General features: G+C 43.7%; 1 protein-coding gene across 4 annotated transcripts in view; it reads left to right on the top strand.

Annotated features, from left to right (window-relative positions):
- ankfn1b (ankyrin repeat and fibronectin type III domain containing 1b) overlaps positions 1–22429 on the top strand; it is a 161103-nt gene that overhangs the window by 125740 nt on the left and 12934 nt on the right. For all 4 annotated transcript variants that reach the window (XM_085466044.1, XM_085466045.1, XM_085466047.1 and 1 more), the window contains 6 exons: positions 14530–14749; positions 14986–15193; positions 18387–18584; positions 19343–19456; positions 20002–20099; positions 20806–20896. In XM_085466044.1, coding sequence (XP_085322170.1) covers positions 14530–14749; positions 14986–15193; positions 18387–18584; positions 19343–19456; positions 20002–20099; positions 20806–20896 — 929 coding nt within the window. The remainder of the gene's footprint in view (positions 1–14529; positions 14750–14985; positions 15194–18386; positions 18585–19342; positions 19457–20001; positions 20100–20805; positions 20897–22429) is intronic.

Here is a 22429-nt window from a genome sequence, read left to right as displayed (position 1 = left end):
TAGCAAAAGGTCTAAACACGTATCACACTGCAAAGAATATTTAGTAAAGTGAAATATTAAGTGTTGTTACGGGTATAATTTTGAATAAAAATAACATGTAAGAAAAGAGAGACAACTGCAATGAGTCATGTCTGTTTACAAAGTCAAGTCTCAGGTTGATGAAAACTGGGGGGGGGGGCTGGGGTGGGAGCAAAGGGTGGGCAAAGTGGTGATAGGGTCCTGTTCTGTCTCTGCGTCTGGGTTTCGTTGAAGAGCGCCAAGATGCTCCAGTGGCGCCGGCTCATCTTGCTCTTGTAAAGCTCCAGTCTTCAGGCACCCGATGAAAGGAGTTTGAAAGCTTTCCATTGCGAGGCTGCCTTCCAGTCCCCACCCATGGGAATCCTTCCCAGTCTCCCCTCTTGTTGCCTGGCTTACACTCATTTATCTGCCCATTGATCCTGCCTTTCGTCCATCTGACATGCCTCCTGAGTTTCCTGCTATGTATTCTTGGCTCTTCCTTTGTGCTTTCCCTACATTTGGGAGCACAGGCACAGGTTTAAGAGGACCTTACACTTCCTTTGCACTCAATTTTGTCAAGTAAGAAAATCCCCAATCACCAGATTTTTCTAGGTCGATGATTACTGTGCAGGGACTACAGTAGCTATTCGGCAGTTACTTTACATTTTGTGGAGTTACAGGTGTGTTAAATTTCTGAGGTCCTATCGAATCGTGCTAGGGCCTGGTGTGAGGTCTTACGAGGTCTTTTGTTGGCCTTATGAGACCAACTGTGTGGTCTCGGACTAGTATTGCGATGTGTGGTCCGCCAGCAGAAATGTGGTGTTAAGTGAATGAGCGTTAGAGTGTATGTGCAGTGTGAGGTCTTTTACTTTAACAGCTCCATGTTTTTCTTCCATGCTGCTTGAGAAGGGACCTGGCCTTTAAAGTTCAGGCCCTGATTGATGTGGTCTGGTTTTAATGAAACTCAGTGGGTAGATTGGACATGCTCATTTACAAGAGGGATGAGGGGGGGCTTGACTACAGCTGGATTTTGACTTTTTGCGGGCCCTGCCACTGTTACAGGAGTGTGACTGGCCTTTTGTGACATCATAAATAAGGGGTCCCCAGGGGGAGAGATTCAAGGTTGAGGCCTGAGTCATGCTACAGGGAGGTGAAACAAGGTTGGTCCAACTTTGACAGGGCCAAAAAAGCGTCTCTGGAATGCATAGTGATCAACAGACTCCAAAGGAAAACATGTGTGTCAGTCAGTTGCATATTTGAAAGTGTTCAACATTTACAGCACTTCCTGTAGTCTAAACAATCTGTCTTGCTTTAATCATTGTTAATGAGAACTTCTCAGGGATAAATGTCATCACAAAAATATTCATGATTAAGCAGTGTACTTGTTAAGTATGTGATGTTATGTGGTTTCATGCCATGTTGCCTAGCGTAGTTCGCAGTGATGAGTTGCAATTACTCATGAAAGTTCTTCCATATATACAGTACTGTGCAAAATTCTTGAGTCACCCCTCATGTCTTTGTAATTTGCTTTGAAGAAACCAGGCTTGGTCTGGTCTGTAGTTCTCCAGGCTTTCTGAAGATCTTTCAAAGCTTTTCTTTGGGCATTGGCTACTTTTTCCACTTATTTTCAGTCCATTTCTTATACCCAACAATTTTTAGATGATTTTGAGGTTTTTTGCTAAGCCACTTAACACAGACCTATGAATTATTTAAGGATTAAAGAAGACACTCAGTTCAAGGGTTGAACCTTTGTTCTGTCTATACCAGAGGTGAGTTCATTACCAAGCCTCTGGAGAACTTCAAGACATGTTGAGGAGGTAATTTAGCCATTTAAATCAGCTGTGTTGGATCAAAGACGCATCTAAAACCCACAGGACACCGGCCCTCGAGGCCTGGACTTGCCCACCTCTGGTCTATACAAACACAGAAATCTAAATATATTTTGGCATAGCATGGAATGTGTCCCAAAAATGTAATGAAACTGGATAATTGTGAGCCAAAAGAAGAAATTGCAACCCTTAAAAGCTATCTAAAGCCGATGAACACGATGGAGTCATGTGCTTGAGAAATAGGATAAAGAGAACTGAGAGAGGGCTTAAGAGATGCCCCTTCAGCTAATCAGTTAACTGCTCATTAGAAATAGTCTTAAGTGGAAGGGTGGCTGTCAAAAAGCAATTCTTGAGGAAGTGAAAACAGGGAAAAAAGTCTGAATTAAATAAGAAAAATCAGCAGGTGTGATGGAGTGATAAATCCAAATGTGAAACTTTTGGCTCAAATCCTTGTCACTGTGGATGGAGAAAGCCAGGACAGAGGTACAGCAATGAGCGTCTAAAGTGAGGACTCCGACATGGTTTAAGGATGCAGTTCAGCCAGTAGTGTTGGAGAGCTTGTCAAAACTGATGGAATTATGAATGCCAAAAACATACCATCACATTTTAACACACCACTCAATTTAATTCAATTCAGTTTAATTTATGGAGCACCAAATCACACCAGTCACTTCCAGTACAGTCTAGAAAGAGTGTGATTGGCAACAGCTTCATTTTTCAGAATGACTATGACCCCAAACACACTGCCAATGCAGTAAAAGCATGCCAGAATAGAAAAACACACAATGGAGCACTATCCGTCATGGACTGGCCTCCCCAGAGCCTGAACCTCAATATTATTGAGACAGTGTGGGATCATCTTGACAGAGATCAAAACAAAAGGCAGAAACATCCAAAGAAGAGCTTTGAATGTCCTTCAGGACGCCTAGAGAACTATTCCTGAAGACTACTTAAAGAAATTACCCCAATATCTGCGTAATAGAGTTCAGGCTGTGTTGAAGAATACAGATGGCCATACAAAATAATGACTTGCCAGCTCGTTTATATTTTTTATTTCAATGTATGTGTGCACTTTACAATTTTCCACTTTTCTTAGAAAAATAAAGGTTAGGGTGAAAAGGACAGGGTTAGATGGTGGGAGTTGATCTGCTATGATGAACCCTAAAGGGATCAGCTAAACGAAGAGAGGAGGGGAAGCTTAAGAATTTAGCATAGTACTGTATAATTTTCGGACAGTAAGGCGTTTTGTATGTTTTGCATGCTGATCTTCCAGTAGAGCTCAGCAGTCTGTAATTGCTTTCCATTTTTCCAAGCCTTACTAATCAGTGAAGAATCTTGTGTGTTCTTAACCAGACGCAGTAAAACAAATTCCCTGGAATGTGTGTCCCCGTAATCAATGTGTAATATGTAGGATTTTATCCACAAAAATATGCTCTTAAATTAAGGTTTCATTATGTTTTTCTGCTCATTGCCCCCTGCTTTCACTCAAAATAAAACTTCTAACTATAAAGTGAAACAAAGGTTGTATAAAACACCAAGCTGGAAAGCAGCCAGCAGCACTCTGGAGTAAGGCTGACTCAGGTGGCTTAAAGCTTTACTATCTTATTTAGTGGGCCATTGCCATTTATGTCGATTCATGTCAGATACCCAAACAAACTGCGACTATTAAGGGAATTCTGAGCCAAGGCAGCCCATATACAAGCTTGAAACGGGAGCCGTTTTGTAGCTTAAAGTCTGTAAAGGCTGGCAGAGCCTTGGGAAAATGCAATAGTAAAAGATAATGGCAGTGTTATTGTTATTGGTAATCATAGTAAATGGCCTCTGGGGATGTGGGTGGAGAAAATAGTGGAAGGAGGGTGGAGAGTGAGAGTTTTAAGAAGTGTTAAAGGCAAAATAAGAGGGTAGCTGTTACAATTTATGATTGCCAAAGATTGATTTGATCTTCTTTTACTAGTCACTGCAAATACAATGGAAATCAGAATGTTTAAAACGGTGGCTTTGGGGAAATCTGTTATTTAGATAAAAAGACTGCTTTTCGTTATTTAAAAAATGTATACGGTTGCAATGGTTACAATATTAAACATGAACAAAGTTTCATGTAATGAGATCAGCATTCAGACTCAGGCTTCAGACCTCTGAGATCGCATGGGGGTGTCTTGATTAGCACTGGTGTGCGTATTTGCTATCTCGTTTTTTGTGTATTACGTGAACACAGGAGACATCTGGTAGAGTCTGAGAGTTAATACTGGAGCTGTAAAGGGATACTGCTTCTGATGCAACACTAGGCCGGCAAGTAAGTCTTCATTACTTTATTCTCTAATAGTGACAGAGAGGCAGTTCTAACCCTTCACCAAAACCCTTGAGTGCAATAGAGAAACAGCCATGTCTATCAGCCAAGCAGTTTTTATTTCCCAAAACATTTCCCCTGCAGTACTCGTGGCGAGGAAACTCTATACATAAGTACTTAAACATCCACGTTTGGTAATCAAACTATATCCACTTCACAAATTAAAGTTGGAAAAGGAAGGAGCGCAGTTGGTACGACACCAGAAAGTGTTTGATTGTCTTGTGTTTTTAGTCAGCGTGCGCTAGAAGGCTTAAATTCTCTCAATCCCCCGAAGGCCCTCCACTCTGCCTGGTGCCACCGTGTCTTCAGGAATCACTCCAAGCTGACGGCACTCTGAGGATGACGTCTGAACTTTGATGTTAGGAGAGAAACTGGCCTGCCCTATCCCTCGGTCAATATATTAACTCAAATATCTCCTTCTTATTCATGCTCACACACATACATGAGCAAACACATATTGTAATACTTAGCGCTGTTTTGGGTGTGTAGGGGTGAATGGGAGCTACCAAGTGTTAATCCTTATGAAATGTGTACAAAGGGAATAAAAAAAGAGTACTAAGAAATCACCAAAGTCTTAGTGGTAAAAGGAGGACAATGCTCAGGGGGCCCGGGTGTAAAGTGGTTTTGGACATTGTGCCACTTGCCGCATTTGGTTCTAATTTGATTTATTATTCCTCGCTTTTTCCTTTTTATTTTCGTTCTCTCTGTAAATTTTTCTCCTTTCTTCTGTAGCCGAGAGCTGTCAGTTCAAACGAAACGGACTAATGAGGAGGTTATAAATGCCTGTGATTTTTCTCTTTAGAAATTTTGATCGGAACATGTTAAAGATCTGTTAAAAATCACTGCTGAGTGGGGTGGACTCCTGCTTCTGTTGGAATGTGTGACACTTTATTCCTGCTCTGTGACTGAATTAAATTGTTTTAAACACTGAAAAGCTTTTGACACGTGGAAACTAATTATGCTAAACCCTGTGTGGACTGCACACATATAGTTGAAGCTATTATAGAGCCTAGAGTCAAGCTAAAACAAAGCTAAGTACGCCCTTAAGCTGCGTCCCACAAAGTGATTTGCAGAGAGAGCGAGAAATGTTGAGCAACTTCAAGTGACTATGGGCAAAAGAACCACTGGAGAGGTGGGACCTGAGTAAGACGGTTCAGAGAAGCTTCCACATGAGCGATTGAAGTGACTACTAATGAAAATGTGAGATACTGTTAATTGACATACAAACTGTTACCTAGGCAACTAAAGCCTGAAGTGTTTGCAAGTGACCAGCCATCAGCATCAAAGTAAAGCTTAACACAGGTTTACTGCCTCCACAGGAGTTAAGAGTAGCAGCCATCAGATGACTTGGTTAATTGATCATCAGCACCTTTATAAAAGTAAAGGTTTTGCCAGTTTGTAGGGATCTTAAAGAAGTGGTGATTGCTGCCCATTAATCTGAGAAAGATTATAGAAGTCCATCATTCTGCAGTGAGGACTCCACAAATTCACCCCAAGGTTAGACCATCCAATCCTCAGAGAAATCCCCCAGAAAACAAACAGCTACATGTCAGACTCCAGGCCTCACTTAGCATGTTAACTTTCATGACGGTACAATTAGAAAACAGCTGAGCAAGTGTGGCTTGTTTGACAAGGTTGCCAGGAGAAAGCTTCTTCTGTTTAAAAAGAACATGGCAGCACAGCTTGGGTTTGAAAAGTTGTAACTGAACAAACCACAAGACTTCTGGAACAACGGCATTTAGAAAGATGAGACCAAAGTGGAGATGTTCGGCCATAATGCAGAGGCTAATCTGCAATAGAATGGCTGACAAAAGAAAAGAATCATGGTTACAGTTGCCCAGTCAAAGTCCAGATAGTTTTCCTTTCTTTTTTTTAAGATGGCAGCAAAAAATATATACTATTTGCTCTAGCATAAAAAGAAATCAATAAGGGGAAACAAGTTGAAAAAAGGCGAGTGACTTTTGTACACTATTTTTAATGCGTGAAAGAATTTTCTCTGAATATTGAGCCGCAAGGTTCATTTGTTGAGGTTGAGTTGTTGGTGGGATGAGACTACAGATTCTGGTCCACATGCAGGTGCAGAATTTCTGCTAGCTCTGCTTTTGAATAAGTCCAAGGTTGCTTACACATTCATGCTCATACATAAACACGGACACAAAGCACGTGAAAGAAAAAGACACGCCTGCAAAAAAATGCACTTGAGCAGATTAACAATGTTGTGTCAAATACATATAAACATATATGTCCAGCCTCAGCCGTGCGTGCACCAGCAGCACACTCATACACAATCCCGACTGGATGCTGTGGGCTGCGCTAAGGGAGATTTATGAGGCTGGCTCCCTCTTGTCCTGTGTGTCTCGGACTTGATACTCTAGTTTCCACTCCAAACCTCAACTCAGCACGCAGGCACAGAAAGACTGGAGTAGGGATGGAGTGTAATGGGAAGGAGGGAGTGAGACTTAAACGGTGAAGTTGGGAAAGTCAGAGAAGACTGAAATAGGTAAGAAGAGAAGGAGAGAGAAGAAAACTGGAGAGAGGTTGACTGATTGAGACTGAAGTAGATGAAAAGACAGATTGAAAAGATGATGGAAAGAGACAGCAAGAGAGAGTGGTGAAAAGATCTAAAAACTAGACTGAGAGCTTGGATAGAGCGCGAGAGAAATGTGTAGCGTCAGTGTGTTGGTTTCTCCTTGTGCATACGTGTGCAGAGAGTTAGAGTATAATCACGCATGGTTAATAAAATTATGCAATCAGCCAAGTCTTGAGGAACTATACCCCCTCATTTAAAGTAGTCTTGGAAAATAATTTGCACTCTGAAAATCAGGAAAGAGTCGAATTTACTTACAAATCAGTGGATTTGTTCTTAGCTCTTTTTTCTCCTTTTCATTTTCCAGCTCTCACTCAGCTAGCAGTAGCCAAGTTTATCTCACATCATCAGATTTTTGTCTCCGTTAAATGATCAACAATGTTTATATTGTTATTTAATAATGTTCCTGCTATGCACAGTTTAGTGTTCCACCTCCAGAGAAAACCCCAACAATCAGACAACCCCCTATGAGCAAGCGCTTGGTGACTGTGGGAAGGAAAAACTCCCTTTTAACAGGAAGAAAACTCTGGCAGAACCAGGCTCAGGGATGCGCATCTGTTGTGACTGGTTGGAGGTGAGGTGAGGAAGACAGGAGAGAGGACACACTGTGGAATGTGAATGATGCGGCTTGTGGCATCGTGGCGTTGTTTCACAACCAAACTCGCTGTTTCACACAAACATGTTGTGCCTCCTCTATCAGCACACTGTGTAGTCATGGAAATGTCTTTGCATGTGGTTGTGTGTGTGTGTGCGTGCGTACAGTGCAGCGTTTAATATTTTTGTTTGTTTTCGCATATGGCCAGGTCTTTCTCGGAAATGAGAGTTAAATTTCTTTCACCTGGATAAATAAAGGATAATAATAATATATGTGTGATTTTCTCAAACAGACACACACAGACACTCACAATGATGTCATTCGTGTTTCCATCCTCTCTATCATTCATCTGTCCATCCAGTTTGGACAGTGCACATGTGTGTGAGAATGTGTGTTATCAATTTTTACAAAGCATCTATCACAGTAAGAATGGTCTCCCCACCCATCCGACCACCTCCCTCCATCCCTAGCCCAGATAAATAGCCGTGGGACTTTAAACATGGCGCCCGACCGGCGTGTGACTGAGAGAATGAGCCAACTGGTGGCTTCAGTCGCCGAGGGTCTCCCCCCCCCAATCTGCCCAGAGCCTCTCTCTGGCTGGGTGGGTGGCATATGGTGGCCCAGGCAGGAACCCCATTGGTGTCACACACAAACACACACACTCAGACACACACATGCATACTGAGAGACATACAGAAGGTCTGGAGCCACCCAGGCTGGACCCACGATCGCCGTGGGAGACACAGTGTCACCAAGGCTCTGACAGGGGAGGGGGTTTTGTGTATGTTTGTGTGTGGGTGATCCCACCTTGCAAGTCCACCCCCATTCCCTCCTGAGAACGTCGGCCACCGCCCGCCACATCACATCCCCATGGTGACTCCGCTGTTGTCTCTGCTCATCAAAATTAGAGAGATTTACCTCTGCGTACACACACACACATAACACATGCGCACACACAGAGCCAACAGGTGGCAGGCCTTGCTCGGCACAGCAGGCCCACTTCAAAGGTTAAACATACAGCAGACCGCCTAGCCCTTCTCTGCCACTCTCCCAAGGGAGGAGAAGAGAAAGCGAGGAAAAAAGAGTGGAAAAAGCAGAAATGAGAAAAAGAAAATGAGGGAGGATGAAGCACGGTTTTGTGGCAGCTTAATATGCACACATGTGAAAGTAAGTTACATGTGGTGAATTGTTTTTCTGCTCAGTAATTGTTTGACTGTTACACCAGACGCGTATCAGTCGGCGGCACAGACTTGGGCTCATCACAGTCAAGTTTCCCGGATTTTATCTCCGTGCGAGATAGGTTACAAGAATGCAGCCCTGACTCACTCAGAGCTAACAATACCAAATAAATACCACTTTACAAGAACAGTGATATATGAGGTAGCGCCTCTAGATTATGAAAACGGGAAAGTTGAAGCTGCAGTGTTATTCTAATGTAAACAACAGAATCCGCAGCAGAATCCAGACTCAGTGTTGCTGTCTGCAGCCCTTCATTAAACACAGCAATGTTTACTCTGCACTTATCAGTGCTGTTTGTCATCTCAATGACTTCATTCTAATATACTACAAATCTTGGGTGCGCTGCTTACAGGCCACTTGACCTCTTTTTGAATGCATATCAGGAATGATATTCCACCCACATTTGACTCTGCCTTAAGAATTACTGTTAAAAAAAGTGTTTTATTTTTAATGGATGCACACACCTGATACATCCCTCAGTAAATCCTCACACACAGACTCTGACCCAAAAGAGTCGTAGACTTGTTCTGATCGTCTCTGCAAAATCATGCGGTATGCACGAGGGGCTGCATGTGGCTGAGTGTTGCAGTGGCCTCATGTTGCCTATAAGCTGATAAGAGCCAAGGCAATTCTAGCAATACTCCCCTCGTCCTCCCAATCCGCCCACCCACCCTCCCTCCCACCCAACCCCACTTTCTCTCTCTCTCTCGCTCTCCCTCTAGCAGCCTGGCTGCTTCCAGCCTGTCTGGTGCCAAGACTCAGATTTCAGAATTTCCTTCTACAAGCCACATTTAGAGCAGCCAGCGTACTCTGTGTATGTGTGTGTTTGCGCGTGTGAGCGAGCGCACGAGTTTGTGTGACTTTCTCCTTTCGCCCGTATACCTCCCTCACTCCCCGCCACCTTGTTTTCCCCAAGCGCCGTCCTTCTGCTGCTGCTTATTGCCATTTCTGCATCTTTCTCTACCCATCCATCCGTCTCCAGTTATTTTGTCGAGACAATCACCTTATACACGTCGAGTAATACGTAGTAATTTCAGTTAGAAGTACACCGCCAAACAGGAATCACATTAATGTGCTCTCGTAGGAGTTGACTAGCCATAGTAAGGAGTTTGAGCGAGTGGCATTGGAGACTGAAGGTGAAGACACTGGGACTGGATGGCCTTGATGGGTTGAGTGGGAAAAGGGGGCGAGAGAAGTGGGAGAGGGTGTGGATGGAGATAGAGAGGGATGTTAAGGTGATTTTAAGAAAGAAAGGAAAACAAATGACTGTTTGCTCCTTAGGTAGCATACTGGGCCTCTTTTAAGGGCAAACCTTTTAAACAGCACTGTCCATATCTATTTGTACTGTTCTCTTTGCTTTACTGCAATTATGTAGTCTGCTCCTCACTGTCAATAGATCCTCCTTTGTGCTGCTGTAGCTAATTTGAGCAGCACTCTCTGTAATGTCCTTTTCTGGCACGTATGTACGCACATGCATACTTTGCAATAGCAAATTGTGGTTATATAAAGAGATTTTCCACTGTTTCCAGTTTATCTTGACATTATCTGTGTTTATAGGAATACAAAGCAGTGGCCAACAACATTTTTCTTCTTGCATTCTCATTCCTATTTGTCCTAACTATTTGTGCATTACCTCGTTACAAACATCCGAGCAACTGTTTTGAATTTTTCCCCGAGTTACTTGCGCAGCTAATGGCAAAAACGTGTTACTATGTGACAAGAAGAGGAGGCAAACTAATTGTGTGTGAAAGACGGGGAAACAAAGGAAGAGAGGGGAACAGCAAAAATGTGTCGGAATCAAAGCTGGTGAGGGAGAGGGAACGTGTTTTCATTCCCAAATCTCACAAGACTGAACCACCAGAACAAGAACAGCTGTTGTGGCTGCGGGTAGATTGATTGCTAGAAAATACATTATTATTATTATTATTATTGAGAGGATGGGTGAATCTGTCACCCCCGGTTGGATGGATTCATTGAAGTTGCTGTTTATCCATTCTGCTACCAGGTTCAGTGAAACGCCCTTCTGCACACAAATGCTGGTATTTGCGTGTTTACGGTTGGCTCCCAAATGCTTTAACTGACAATTATTTACCATTTCTTTAAATAATAGTTTTTCCCATCTTGACTTTCGGTCAAACAGTAAGTGAATGTCTAGACTCCGTGTCCCTGTGTTTGTGAAGTTTCTGTTTACATGTGACTCACTGACTGGAGGCCCAAGCTGTTTTTGATATGGTTTGATAAAGCGGATGCTGCATGTACGTGTGTTTGCAACTTGGGGGTGTTAATTTTTTTTGTGGGCCTAATAGATGTTCACAGCAGCATGCTCGGTGTATTTGATGTGGCACTGATCAAGAGCCAAGCGTGGAGCTTGGCTTTTAGGTTGAGACTTTTGGTTTCCCAGAACAACTGCTTCCTGCTTCCCAAAAACTGGTAAAACAGTAGGAAATTGTGTGCAATAGTCGCTGTCTGGATTTGTTCAAGTTCAAGTAGGTTCAAGCATGGTTATTTGTGTGTTGTGAGTCTGAGTTTGCACATCTGGTTCTTCATGTTTATTGTCGGAGAAACTGTTCTCTTGGGCCATACTGCCGGGCCCTAGAGGTCTTTAAGGTGCGGACATGCCTGGCATTTACCACTTTATAACAGAAACAGCATCAGTGTGAATTTCACCAACTTTAACTGTCAGTTTTTCAGTTTTAATATGCTACTCGTTGTTTTAATGATTTTTTTCAGCATTTATCTGAGCTGCCCAAAAACGTGCATTCATGTTCAGTCAACACTAAGGTCACTGATAGACAGGTCATCAGTATTCAGTATGATTAAACTACTGTGCAAAAGTCTCAAAATAGCCCATATAATTTAATCAACTTTGAAAAGATCTCCAACACCACTGGCTGAGCCCTAAACTATGACTGAGCCTCTACCGTGTTTACACATGGCTTTAGGCCTTCACTTTTGTACCTCTCTCCTGCCTTCCTTCATACAGACTCGTGACAGATTTAACCAGAAATTTCTGTTCTTGTGTAGTTTGGCATACCTTAGCCCAGCCAATTCCAGACCTCGAGGGCCGGTGTCCTGCAGGTTTTAGATCTCACCCTGGGTGTACACACCTGAATCAGTTCATTACCAGGCCTCTGGAGAACTTCAAGACAGGTTGAGGAGGTAATTTAGCCATTTAAATCAGCTGCAATGGAAAAAGGACACATCTAAAACCTGCAGGACACCGGCCCTCGATGCCCTATTCCCTGCTTCCCTTTCCTAAGAGTGGCTTTTTTACAGCCACCCTTCCACTGTGAAGATTAGATGGGTCTTCTGAAGAACCAGATGCATTTCTCAGGCCCTATGTCAGATCTTTGATAACTTTGTTTCATCAAGTACAAATTATGCTTTTTTCCACTAGGTTGTCTGTTATGTGGGACACAACCCTGGTTCATCCCTTGGGTTAGGTCAGTGTTAAGTAGCTGTCTGAGGGGAAAAAAACATGAAAATGGTCAGGCAGGAGGACTGGACTGAAAATGAGTGAAAAAGCAGCCAATGTCCAAAGAAAAACGTTGAAAGACTGTCAGAAAGCCTTACAACAAAGTCTGGCTCCTTGAAATGAGAGATGGCTCAAGACTTTTGCACAGTACTATAGTTTCTCCAAGGGTGTTCGTACATACATTCATCATAGATTCTGTTTCTGTGACGCTTAATTGTTAGGATTTGATTTGATTTATTTATAATTTTTAAATGGCTCCATTCATTATACGTTTCATCTCTCTCTCTCTCTAGTGTGGGCGCTGTGTCATTGGGGAATGACATCCCCATTTCATGTGTAGGATGCAACATCCCTTTGAAAGCACAGGGCACACACACAGAGCGCATTACACACACCCTAATGTCGTCAGAGAGTGATGGGGCACCATCCTGCCGACAGAAAAAAGTCGGCTGTTCCATCTCAGGCAAATAACAATAAGCCTGGAGCTGGATTCCAATGGGCTTTCTCTTTGAAATGGGATACCAGCACACGCATTACAAATATATCTCTTGTTTTATCTTCCGGGCCAGGCCCATGGAAAAATTATTCCAAATACCTGCCGCGCTTTATCTGGAACCCTGGAATAGGTTAGACCCAGCCGGGAACACGAGGATGTCTAAAATAAGGCCTCTATTACGGGATGGAGTGGAGATGGATGGGACGGAGCGGGAAGGGACGGGGATCGGGGGTATTTTAGGTGTATTGGCCATGTGAAAAAGGCCTTGTTGCGGGGGCTTGGACCCGCTTTAAAGTCTACAATGCAGGCCGCTGTCAGCTGTTGTACGAACTACGTGTGTTGGGGGAGGGTTAGTGTGTGTATGTATGCACACTCATTTGGGCTCACACGTCCATTGTGGAGCGGGAGTATAAATAACATTTTTCCTACAGATGTTCTCACCTTTGCAAATCTGTTCTTGGCATGTGTCAAGATGGCCCAAACTAACAGCTTTATTTACAGTAGTGTCTTCAACCAGTACCATTTTCTTTTTAACAACATCACCAGTATTTATCTGATGATGTTTCTCAGTGTGGCTGCCAACAAGTGAGCATTTTTTGAGGTAACCAAGCAAGGCAACAGTTAAATTTCTCATCTACTTACTAAGTTTTTGCTTAGTTGTTATCTTACACCTCACATGGAAACCTACTTGTTTATTTAATAATCAGCGTGGACAATTAGCGGATAATTAGTTGTTTATAAACATGCGGGATTAAGTGTTGAATCATGGTGATGACAGTGTGGAGAGAATTTGGGAAATACTGGGAAATATAAACAGTACGGGGATAAAGAGTAAGAGTGAAACAGCAATAGAAAGAAGGGTAGGCGTTAGACGGAGTGGGGAGGAGATGATTAGAGGAGGAACAAGTTCATAAGATATCGGGAGAGGTGTACTAAACAAGAGCTAGGGCTGCTGAAAAGGCGTCCTTGAGGAATTCAGTTATCTCTCTGCTTCTCTTTGGTGGGACCCGACACAGAGTTTATCACCAGCGCCCGGAGAGTCCTGATGACATTTCCTTCAGCAGCTGAGTGTGTGAGAGCGCTACATGCCAGACTCTCCCCAGAAACACACTGCCGTCCACATAGTTCCCATGGCAAAATGGAGAGGGAACAGTATAATCTTCATACCAGTCATGCCAAGAAACCATCAGCAAGAGATGATGATCTTTTTGACTAACGTATGATATTGCAGAGCAGCGTTGGCAAACCGGCTACCAAGGCTGGCATTGCCAGTTTAGGATGACTGTGCACCACCTGCGAGTAAGAGCTGATAATGTCAGCATGGTGCCCATCTGGCAAATCAGTGTAATGTATCACCATGCTTTCGATCGTTGGTGTTTTAGCCCCCACTCCCACTGGGTAATATAACAGAGCTTAGCGTTAATTAGGCCGCAAAGTGAAGCTCGGCATCAGCTTCTGAGTTGATAGACAAATCTCGTACAAAGTGCACTAATTACGTTGCTTTAGCACTGCCCACAGATGTGTGTCTGCAAGCCAATTTGCAACCCTCATTCTAAGCAATCAGTGTTGCATGCATTGCCACTGATGTGACCTATCTTCTGTATGGGGGTCTCGCCGGTCCTTCTGCCGGCTGTGCAGTTTATGTGCTGGTTTCTATAAGCAGAAACTGATTTTATAAAGTAGAATCTCGATAAACCTGTAAGTGTAAACTAAAATGCTTGTTTCTGCTTCCCTTGTATTTTGTTCCTCTATTGCTATAGCAGCTGGTCATGACTTCAGTGACCTTTCCCAAAGATGTAAGATATTATGGTAGACTTGAGAAGCGAACACATAGTGAATTTTGTACTCAGCACCTTTTCTTTCCCCTCTTTCTCCTACAGCGTGATGTATCGTACCAGATGTCAGATTCTGTTTCTTACTCCCACCTATCACTCATGTCTCCCATGCATCCATCTTTCCCATAGGGCTGACTCGGCCAAAATGACGCAGCCCATGAGAGGGGACCAGGCCCACCAGCCAGTCTCGGCTCGCAAGTCTGCCAGCTTGTCCTCACCGAGCGCTGCTCGCCGCCTTTACCGCAATTTGTCTGGAAAGTTCCGCGTGGGCACCAACCCCCCTGCTCTGGAGGACAGTGTGGTGTCAGGACGGGGAGGAGACAAGGAGAGGCTCCGCAAAACCACCATAGTAAGTCAGAGAGCGAGGGAGAGGGAAAAAATAATAAGCCCAGGAACATTGTAATCTAAAAATAGTCGGGGAAAACACGTAGACTTGAATAGTCTCAGGTATTGGCGTTGCACACCCAAATATCTATTTACTGTATAGCAACACAGAAAGCATGAAGAAAAATGGCGTTTTCCATGTTTGCACTGCAAAGAACTTTCCTATTCATTTTTATTCATTCCTAACATTCATTATTACAGTTTCAGAGTAATGAAGCTCTTTTTGAGGCAGTGGAACATCAAGAGTTGGACCTGGTACAGCTCCTTCTCTCACAGTACAGTCTGGAGGAGCTGGATCTCAACACTCCTAACAGCGAGGGGCTCCTGCCCCTTGATATCGCCATCATGACCAATAATGTGCCCATGGCTAAGCTTCTGCTGCGAGCCGGTGCCAAGGAGAGCCCCCACTGTGAGTAGAGAAGCAGAGCGTACCTGCTGGTAGTGATGGTTTAAGCTCACGATAATGTTAACAAAACAAATAAAGTTTCATCTTTTCATAGTGTTATAATACTGCATAAACACATGCGCGTGCAGTCTGGTGCTCACTGAAATTAAAGTTGCAGGAATTAACCTACAAAACAAATGTATAAATTTAGTATTTTTAAACGGTGGGAAGAGAAAACCTGTGCATTATTTTCCACGTGATCTTTTTATGAAATAAGAAGAATGTTTTTCTTTTGTTGGAATAGGATCTAAACACACACACACACACATGTGAAAACAAGAATTAGACAGTTACAGTTAGAATATGAGCATAAACCTGTCTTGGACTTGGCGTTTCCCCAGCTTGAACTCAAGCCTTCCTCTTTGCCTGCGTGCACTTGAACTGAGCACTCACTTCTGTGTACTCAAAACAAATCGAGACGCTGCTGCAGAGGCAATTGTCATTAGGTTTTGTGTCTTTGCCTCGAGCAGACAGCTTATCATGACGGTTTTAATTAGTTCTGGAGGCTTAATTTGTGCTCTGCTCCCACACTGGAGACTGGAAATTACAAGCGCCACTTCAGTAAGAGCTTTGAAGTCAGGGGAGCGCTTCTCCCAGGGAAATGATCAGAAGTCAGCGACACTCTGAAAGTGGGATTTCCCTCTGTTACACCGGGGGAAAGCAATATACTGCTGCTTTCTAATCAGCTTTGCTGATTTTGGATTGCAGCAAGCTTAGAAACTACCATAAAGGTGTGAATGATGAGAGATTGTGTTCTTTTCTCTCTTTCGATCTCAGTGCATTCATCGCTGTGCTGTAGTTTCGGTCTTTTCTCTCCCTGAACCTCTGCGGGTACCTCTGGCTCCAAAACCGTGTGTTTCTCATCTTCTGTTACAGACACAACCAACCTGTTATCGTTTCTCAAATGTCTTCCGTGTCCTCTCATGCCAAGTAGCCAAGGCAGAGGGTGGCGTTTGATTAAGGGAGAACTGTTGTATTGAACCAGCAATATCAGCGTCATGTAAATCAACTGCAGGTGTTAAAACATTACACAGTCTCCTTTCATTCACACCAGTAATGGATTTATCCTCACTCTACTGACAGTTTCACACATCTATTTCTGCTTTCTGCTGCCAGTGAAAACATATTAGAGGCAACAGAGGGGCAGCCATTGTGATGCAATATTAGTCATCTGCGTAAGCACTTTTAATTGTTTGTGATCTGGTGAGCCGCCGCCGCCTTCCTCTGTTAATGATTACAACTCGCCAGTAAGGCTCCTAGGCTGTTTGTGTTTGTACTTACACTTACACACACACACAAACACACACTTCATTTTTTTCAAGAACCGAGCCAGACGTCTTATAAAGGTATCATTAAATTGAAAACACTTGAATGGAAAGTGGTGTTTACTAAAGTTTAGTGTTTGATTGTGCTCTCTCTCCAGAACCCCAATAACTCACGAGACAGCGGGCCGTGCGCGCTGTCCGCAAAAAGACATAAATAGAGAAACAAACGAAGCAAACGACGGGACATAATGAAAGTCAAAGCTTTGTTTTTTCGAGAACATGCTCAAAACGCCATCTGAGGATAATTGACGCTATAGATGATGCAGACTTTTCCTTGAACTTTAAAAGGAATTGATTATGGCGCTTATTGTTATTGCCATGCTTGACTACACAGTGTGTGGTTACCAGAGAGACAAGGACAGGCAAAGACAAACACGCTCTCAAAAGCAACTTCATCTTCACACTATTAATCCCTTAGTGGCTCTCAACAAGACAAAGCCTTAATGTGAAATAAGGACAAATCAAGACACACATACACATTCATGACAGCTTCTGGGCCTTTTTCTAAGCCCAGAGGAGCTGGAATTATAAATCAACGTGAACTAATATTGTTATTATTATTATTTTGATTGTTTCCATCCAAGCTATAGTCCATGTCCAAGGATCCTCAGTAATAATTCTGTCCTAACCTAATTCGACCCTGACCTTCACGTAATCCCTTTAAAAAAAATAAAAGCAAAGAACTGCCTTCAAGTTTTCACATGAGTGTCTGCAGAGTACGACAGAGGTGACACCCAGAAGAGACGCTCAAGGTTGAAAAAGAGAAGCTCCCAGCCACCGAGGAGACACAGAGAGAGCCGCAGAATTAAACACCCAGATGGACATTTTGACACGGAGCTTTAAACTTACTGTCAACAGTGGAATCTAACGCTCAACAGTGGAATCTACAATGAACAAACACAGACCACACAGACTAAACATAGACACACACCGGTCCCAAACACTCCAAGAAATGACCAGCCGCTTGCAGGAGGAGTACAGTATCTCGCTGTCCTCTTTGACCTTTAGCAGCTTTACGTCACTTGTCCTGTAATTTGATTTGTACGATCTACAGCGATGCATTTGCAAATCGGAGCACCGTTGATCTCTGCGTTAACACCACCGGTCACTATGAGCGACCGCTCGGCCCTGGGTTACAGCTCGTCTGCTCTAGCGATGCCTTTGAAACCCCTCTCCCCTTTTTGGAAAGTATCTTCTGGTCCTAGCAGCCTGTGGCGTTATTATAGTTTTAGTTGACTTTTTTCCGCACATTTGCAGAAAAATAGCTTTTACAATGGCGCTTTAAAGCGATGCCCATGCACGTTCCCACCGTTTTGTTTTCCCCTCTAACCGCACATGAAGAGCACTCCTCCCTCTCTCACCCCTCTCACTTTCATTGCCCCATTTTTGGTGTCATTTTCGAGGTGATGTCATTGCCCAAAAGAGAGACTGCTTAATTATATTAAATGCTGTTTATTGTGGAATCTGCCGCAGTATTTTGGGCAAACAAAGGCATTAAAAAAAGGGAGCAAGAGAGCGGCCTTCATAAGAAATTTGCACCGTTGCGGGCGACAGATGGGTTTCTAGCGCTATCTAAGCCTGCGCATCGTCCAATCTCTTAATAAAATACAGTGTAAATAATTTAGAACATGTTTTTCTTCATGGAAACATTCACATATCAAATAATAATAATAATAATACCCAAACATGAGAATGATCTCTATCCCCTGTTCGTGGGACAGAGATCATGTATTTGGTTTGGCAATAAAAGAGTCTCGTGTGATAAAATGCTTCTTGTTTTGATACTAAAATTATCTGCTGACATTCCCCCTCTCACTGTGTTTCCCTCTTAGTTGTGAGTCTGGAGGGCCGAGCGGTTCATTTGGCCACTCTGGTGCAGGAGGCCGAGCAGCGAGTGTTGGAGCTACAGCCCCAGGTGCGGAATGAGGGTCCCGGTGAGCGGGAGGGATCTGACCGTGAGCGCCAGCTAAAAGCTTGGGAGTGGAGGCTCCGGCTCTTCCGACGCATGCAGACAGGCTTTGAGCATGCCAGTAAGGCTTCAAGTTGATTTAGATTTTTTTTTTTTTCACATGCTAACCAGCCGATAAAAGTTTGCCGCCTGAATCACTCCTGCAGTCCAGCAGTCATCTTTGGTTTTCTTTTTGTTTGTTTGTTTTTTTGCACCCCTTTTCCCCCTCTGCTGTCATTCTGTCTGGGCTGACTTAATGGCTTCCACACTGGGAAGCCGAACACACAACTATGTGGCATGTATGTGTGTGCACAAACATAACACGCCTGTATTCCTGCTTTAATTTGTTATAGGCATTTCGTGACACGCTTAGTGGCAGACAGCTAACCCGCCCCCCTCTTCAGAAAGCAGACACTCCTCCCTTGTACCCACACCAATGTGCATTTTGATGTAAAAAAGATCTTTTCCCGCCTTTTAATTCTACATTACTCATGTAATTTGATGGGCATGTGTGAATGCACGTGAAAGTAATAAAGCACAGGTTGAAGGTTAATGTCTGTGCTGTTATATCCACAGTGAGAATCTGTGACATACTTGTGTTAAGCTTATATCGGTTTGTGAAGATTATAGGGTAAAGATGAAGCTGCGCTGCCTTTAAATGCTTTGATTTTACCATCATACACAATTTCACTGCATATCAAACCCTCTCAAACTGAGTGAGTGCACTGTGCACAGATCAAAACATGTAAAAGATCCCATTACAGTAATCTGACTGTTGTGTATTCTTGTGTGTACTCTGCTTATTTACCCGGCCTTCTCTCTGGTCCTCTGTCTCTCCAGGTCCTCCAGATGCTCCCAGTGTAGTTTCCCTGTCTGTCAGCAGCAGCACCAGTCTAAAAGTTGACTTCCAGGAACCTCTTTGTGTCAACTCTGCTGTGGTTACCAAATACAAAGGTCGGCCGTCACACCAGACCAGCCACTTCATTTAGAACAAACCACTCAGTATTACAATATGTAGAGTTACAAGTGGACATATTAGGTTCATTTCCAGCTCCAAGCTTTTTATTCTTGGACTATTGGAGAGTAGCTTTGCATGGCCCACAGTTCAAAATCCTTATTTAATCTCTACTTGGCCTGTTTGCCTGAAACAAGCTGTTGTTGCTTCTCTCCCTTAAAGGACACAGCTTTCTTCTGATTGGCAGTCCATTGGGTAAAATGGACAGTGGGTGGGACATTTGTCCCTGAGATGACAATATTAAGGACATCCGCTCTCTTTGACATCATAAAGCTCCAACAGCCTGAAGCTTTTGGCTCATAGGGGTTTTCTTGTGCATGCATTATTATTCTAAACCCATAGTGGGCGTGTTCAGTGTAAGCATTCATTACTGTAAAAGCATATTAATTAAAGAAAACAAGGAAAAGCAATGTAATTCTACTGTAAAGTAATGACTAGTGTTTGATAACTAATGAAAAATGTTTGTGTTTGTGTATGTTTGAAGTGAGCTGGAGCGGTAATCCTTCGTTTAGTCCTCTGCTGGGTGAGATGATAGTGGATGATGCCACTCAACTCGAGTGCAACATTACTGGACTAACATCTGTAAGTTTCTGCCGGCACATTGTTGTTGTTTTTCTTCATGCACATTTCCATGAGCTGAAGCACTTACAGATTCCTTCCAACTTACAGATAAAATGTTCCAATCACATTTTATCACCATAGTTTAAGCAGCACTTTGCTGCAGGTTCTCCAGCTGTAGCTTGTAGAATAGCTTGTAGCTATTCTCTCACAGGAAGGGCCCTGGTATTGTTACACACAGCCCTGGACCCTTCTTTACTGTATATGTTAAGCGTCACACCAAACCCTATTCCCTCCTGACCACCCGTAAGCGATATTTGCAGGCAGCTGCCAAAATGATAAAAAAGAGCAGCTTGGTAGCCTGCCACCTGATTTATGGGTGGCATTTTTTAAACGGACATGGAGACAAATGGACACTCCACTGGTTGTTAGTTATTATGTGAGGGAAGACCCATCCCCCATTTAAGACCCCCACTACCAGCTAAAGCTCACTCCTGTCAAAAAAGAACAGGGGTCAAGGCAAGGCCAGTGAGTTTTGGCGGCTGGTGTGATTGATCTGGCTGAGAAAGGAGAGGCAGGGGCTCGCCGTCTGCACGCTGGGAGACAGAGATGCACTGAGCTCCACACATGCACATGTATACAGATGGTCATTTACAGAAACACTTCCTTTTCGGTTGTTGCCACACGCAAGCAGATTCTGTCGTAAGTGTCCTATCTGCTCTCCTCCCAGGGGACCTATTACTACGTGCAGGTGTCAGCGTACAACATGAAGGGCTGGGGACCTTGGAAAATTTCCACACCGGCCTGTGCTGCACCTTCCAGTAAGTTGTCTATTTTCTTTGTATAAATATGAGTATTTTAAAGCCTGTGTCTAAATTTTACACAAAGCTAAACATAAAGCTCCAAATTTAGGGTGATTTCAAAACGTGCCCCTTGCTCTACAAGGTTTTGGCTCACCTCACTAAATTAATAACTGTGGTGTGTGTGTGTATGTTTGTCTTGCATAAGTGATTTGTTTCGTAGTCTTACACATAAAATGACCCGGGCATCGCCTAATTTTGTTAATTGAATTTGTCACGCTGGTGTCATTCCAATTTTGCTGTGCCATCACTAGAGGGATGACAGCTGGACTCTCCTCCAGCTCTGCCAGGGCGGCTGGGCGGGTTGTGGGACCCTCACTGCGGATGTTAGTGAGTGTAACAGTAGCCTCAGGATGCTGCTTGGGCCCAGCTGCCAGGAGAAGCCACCCGGGTTCAGCCAAGAAATTAACCGTGGAGTCATGTGCAACAGCTGAGCTGTTGACCGCTGCAGCTCTGACCCTCTTTCTCCCTTTCCTTCAGTCCATCTGTCTCTTTCTTTAGTTTGTGTGAAATTTTTACGTTTCCATGTTTTTGAGATTTGTGAAAGGACTCTTCTGACTGTTGCAGATGCAAAATGCACCTTTTGTAAGAGCGTGAGCATAGGTAGCATTGCTGTGGGCACACTGGCACGCTCGTGGCACATCTGGAGAACACATGAACATGTTTGTCCTCATCAGCACACAGTGTTTTTCAGCAAGTTTGTGAAACTAGGCTTCCCCCTCTCCTTTTTTTTCTACTGTCCCACCGCTCTCCCTCCCCTCTCCCAGAGCTAATTTCGATGTTGCGTGTTTGTGTTTTCCATTTGGCCTACCACTGGAAATATTTGTATGTCTGTGCTGTAGCGCGCGGCGCGGCCCCAACAGTGGGGGCCTTATACCGGGCCGTGGACGCCCATTAAAGGGCCCGCTTGTCTTGTCGGGACAGGCACCTTTCCGGGAATAGACCTCACCGTGTTTCAGCCCCATGCACCCCCCGGGGGGCTCCAGGAGAGGGAGTGGGGGGTGGGTTGGAGTTGATGTTGGTTGGGGGTGGGTTATCGTTGACACATCCTCTGGTTCTAATGCATAAGGGAGAAGGATTTCTGCAGAGCTGGTCATCTATGAGCAGAGAAGGCCAAGTGTGTGTTTGTAATACAGTGTACTGTAAGTAGGTGTTTTTGTGTAAGTGTGCCTCCATCACAGGGAAAGACGAAACACGAAAAGACCGAGGAATGAGAATATTTAGCGTTTTGGGGGTACAGTTAAGTTTGTGGTACATTAACGTTCCTCAGATGCTGTCAAGGTGGCAGGAGCACTACGTCAGAATCTCTGTGCACATGTTCAGTCCTGAACCCAAAATCAGTGGTGCTCAGGGGATCTGCCTGTCCAGCAGAGAATGTGACTATATGGGTCTGATCTTACCTGGATATTAATGTCACATCAAGTATAATTTATACAAAATAAGTGCTGTTTTTAATAAAATGTAAATTGCTGAGAGTTTATTAATTACCTGTAA

This window comes from Copadichromis virginalis, linkage group LG8 (assembly GCF_057382275.1).
Source record: "Copadichromis virginalis isolate Kocher_CV1m ecotype Utaka linkage group LG8, C_Virginalis_male_GT1.1, whole genome shotgun sequence".
In the NCBI taxonomy this organism is placed as follows: domain Eukaryota; kingdom Metazoa; phylum Chordata; class Actinopteri; order Cichliformes; family Cichlidae; genus Copadichromis; species Copadichromis virginalis.
The sequence above is the reverse complement of the archived record's forward strand: the minus strand, read 5'-3'. Positions and strand labels throughout refer to the sequence as shown.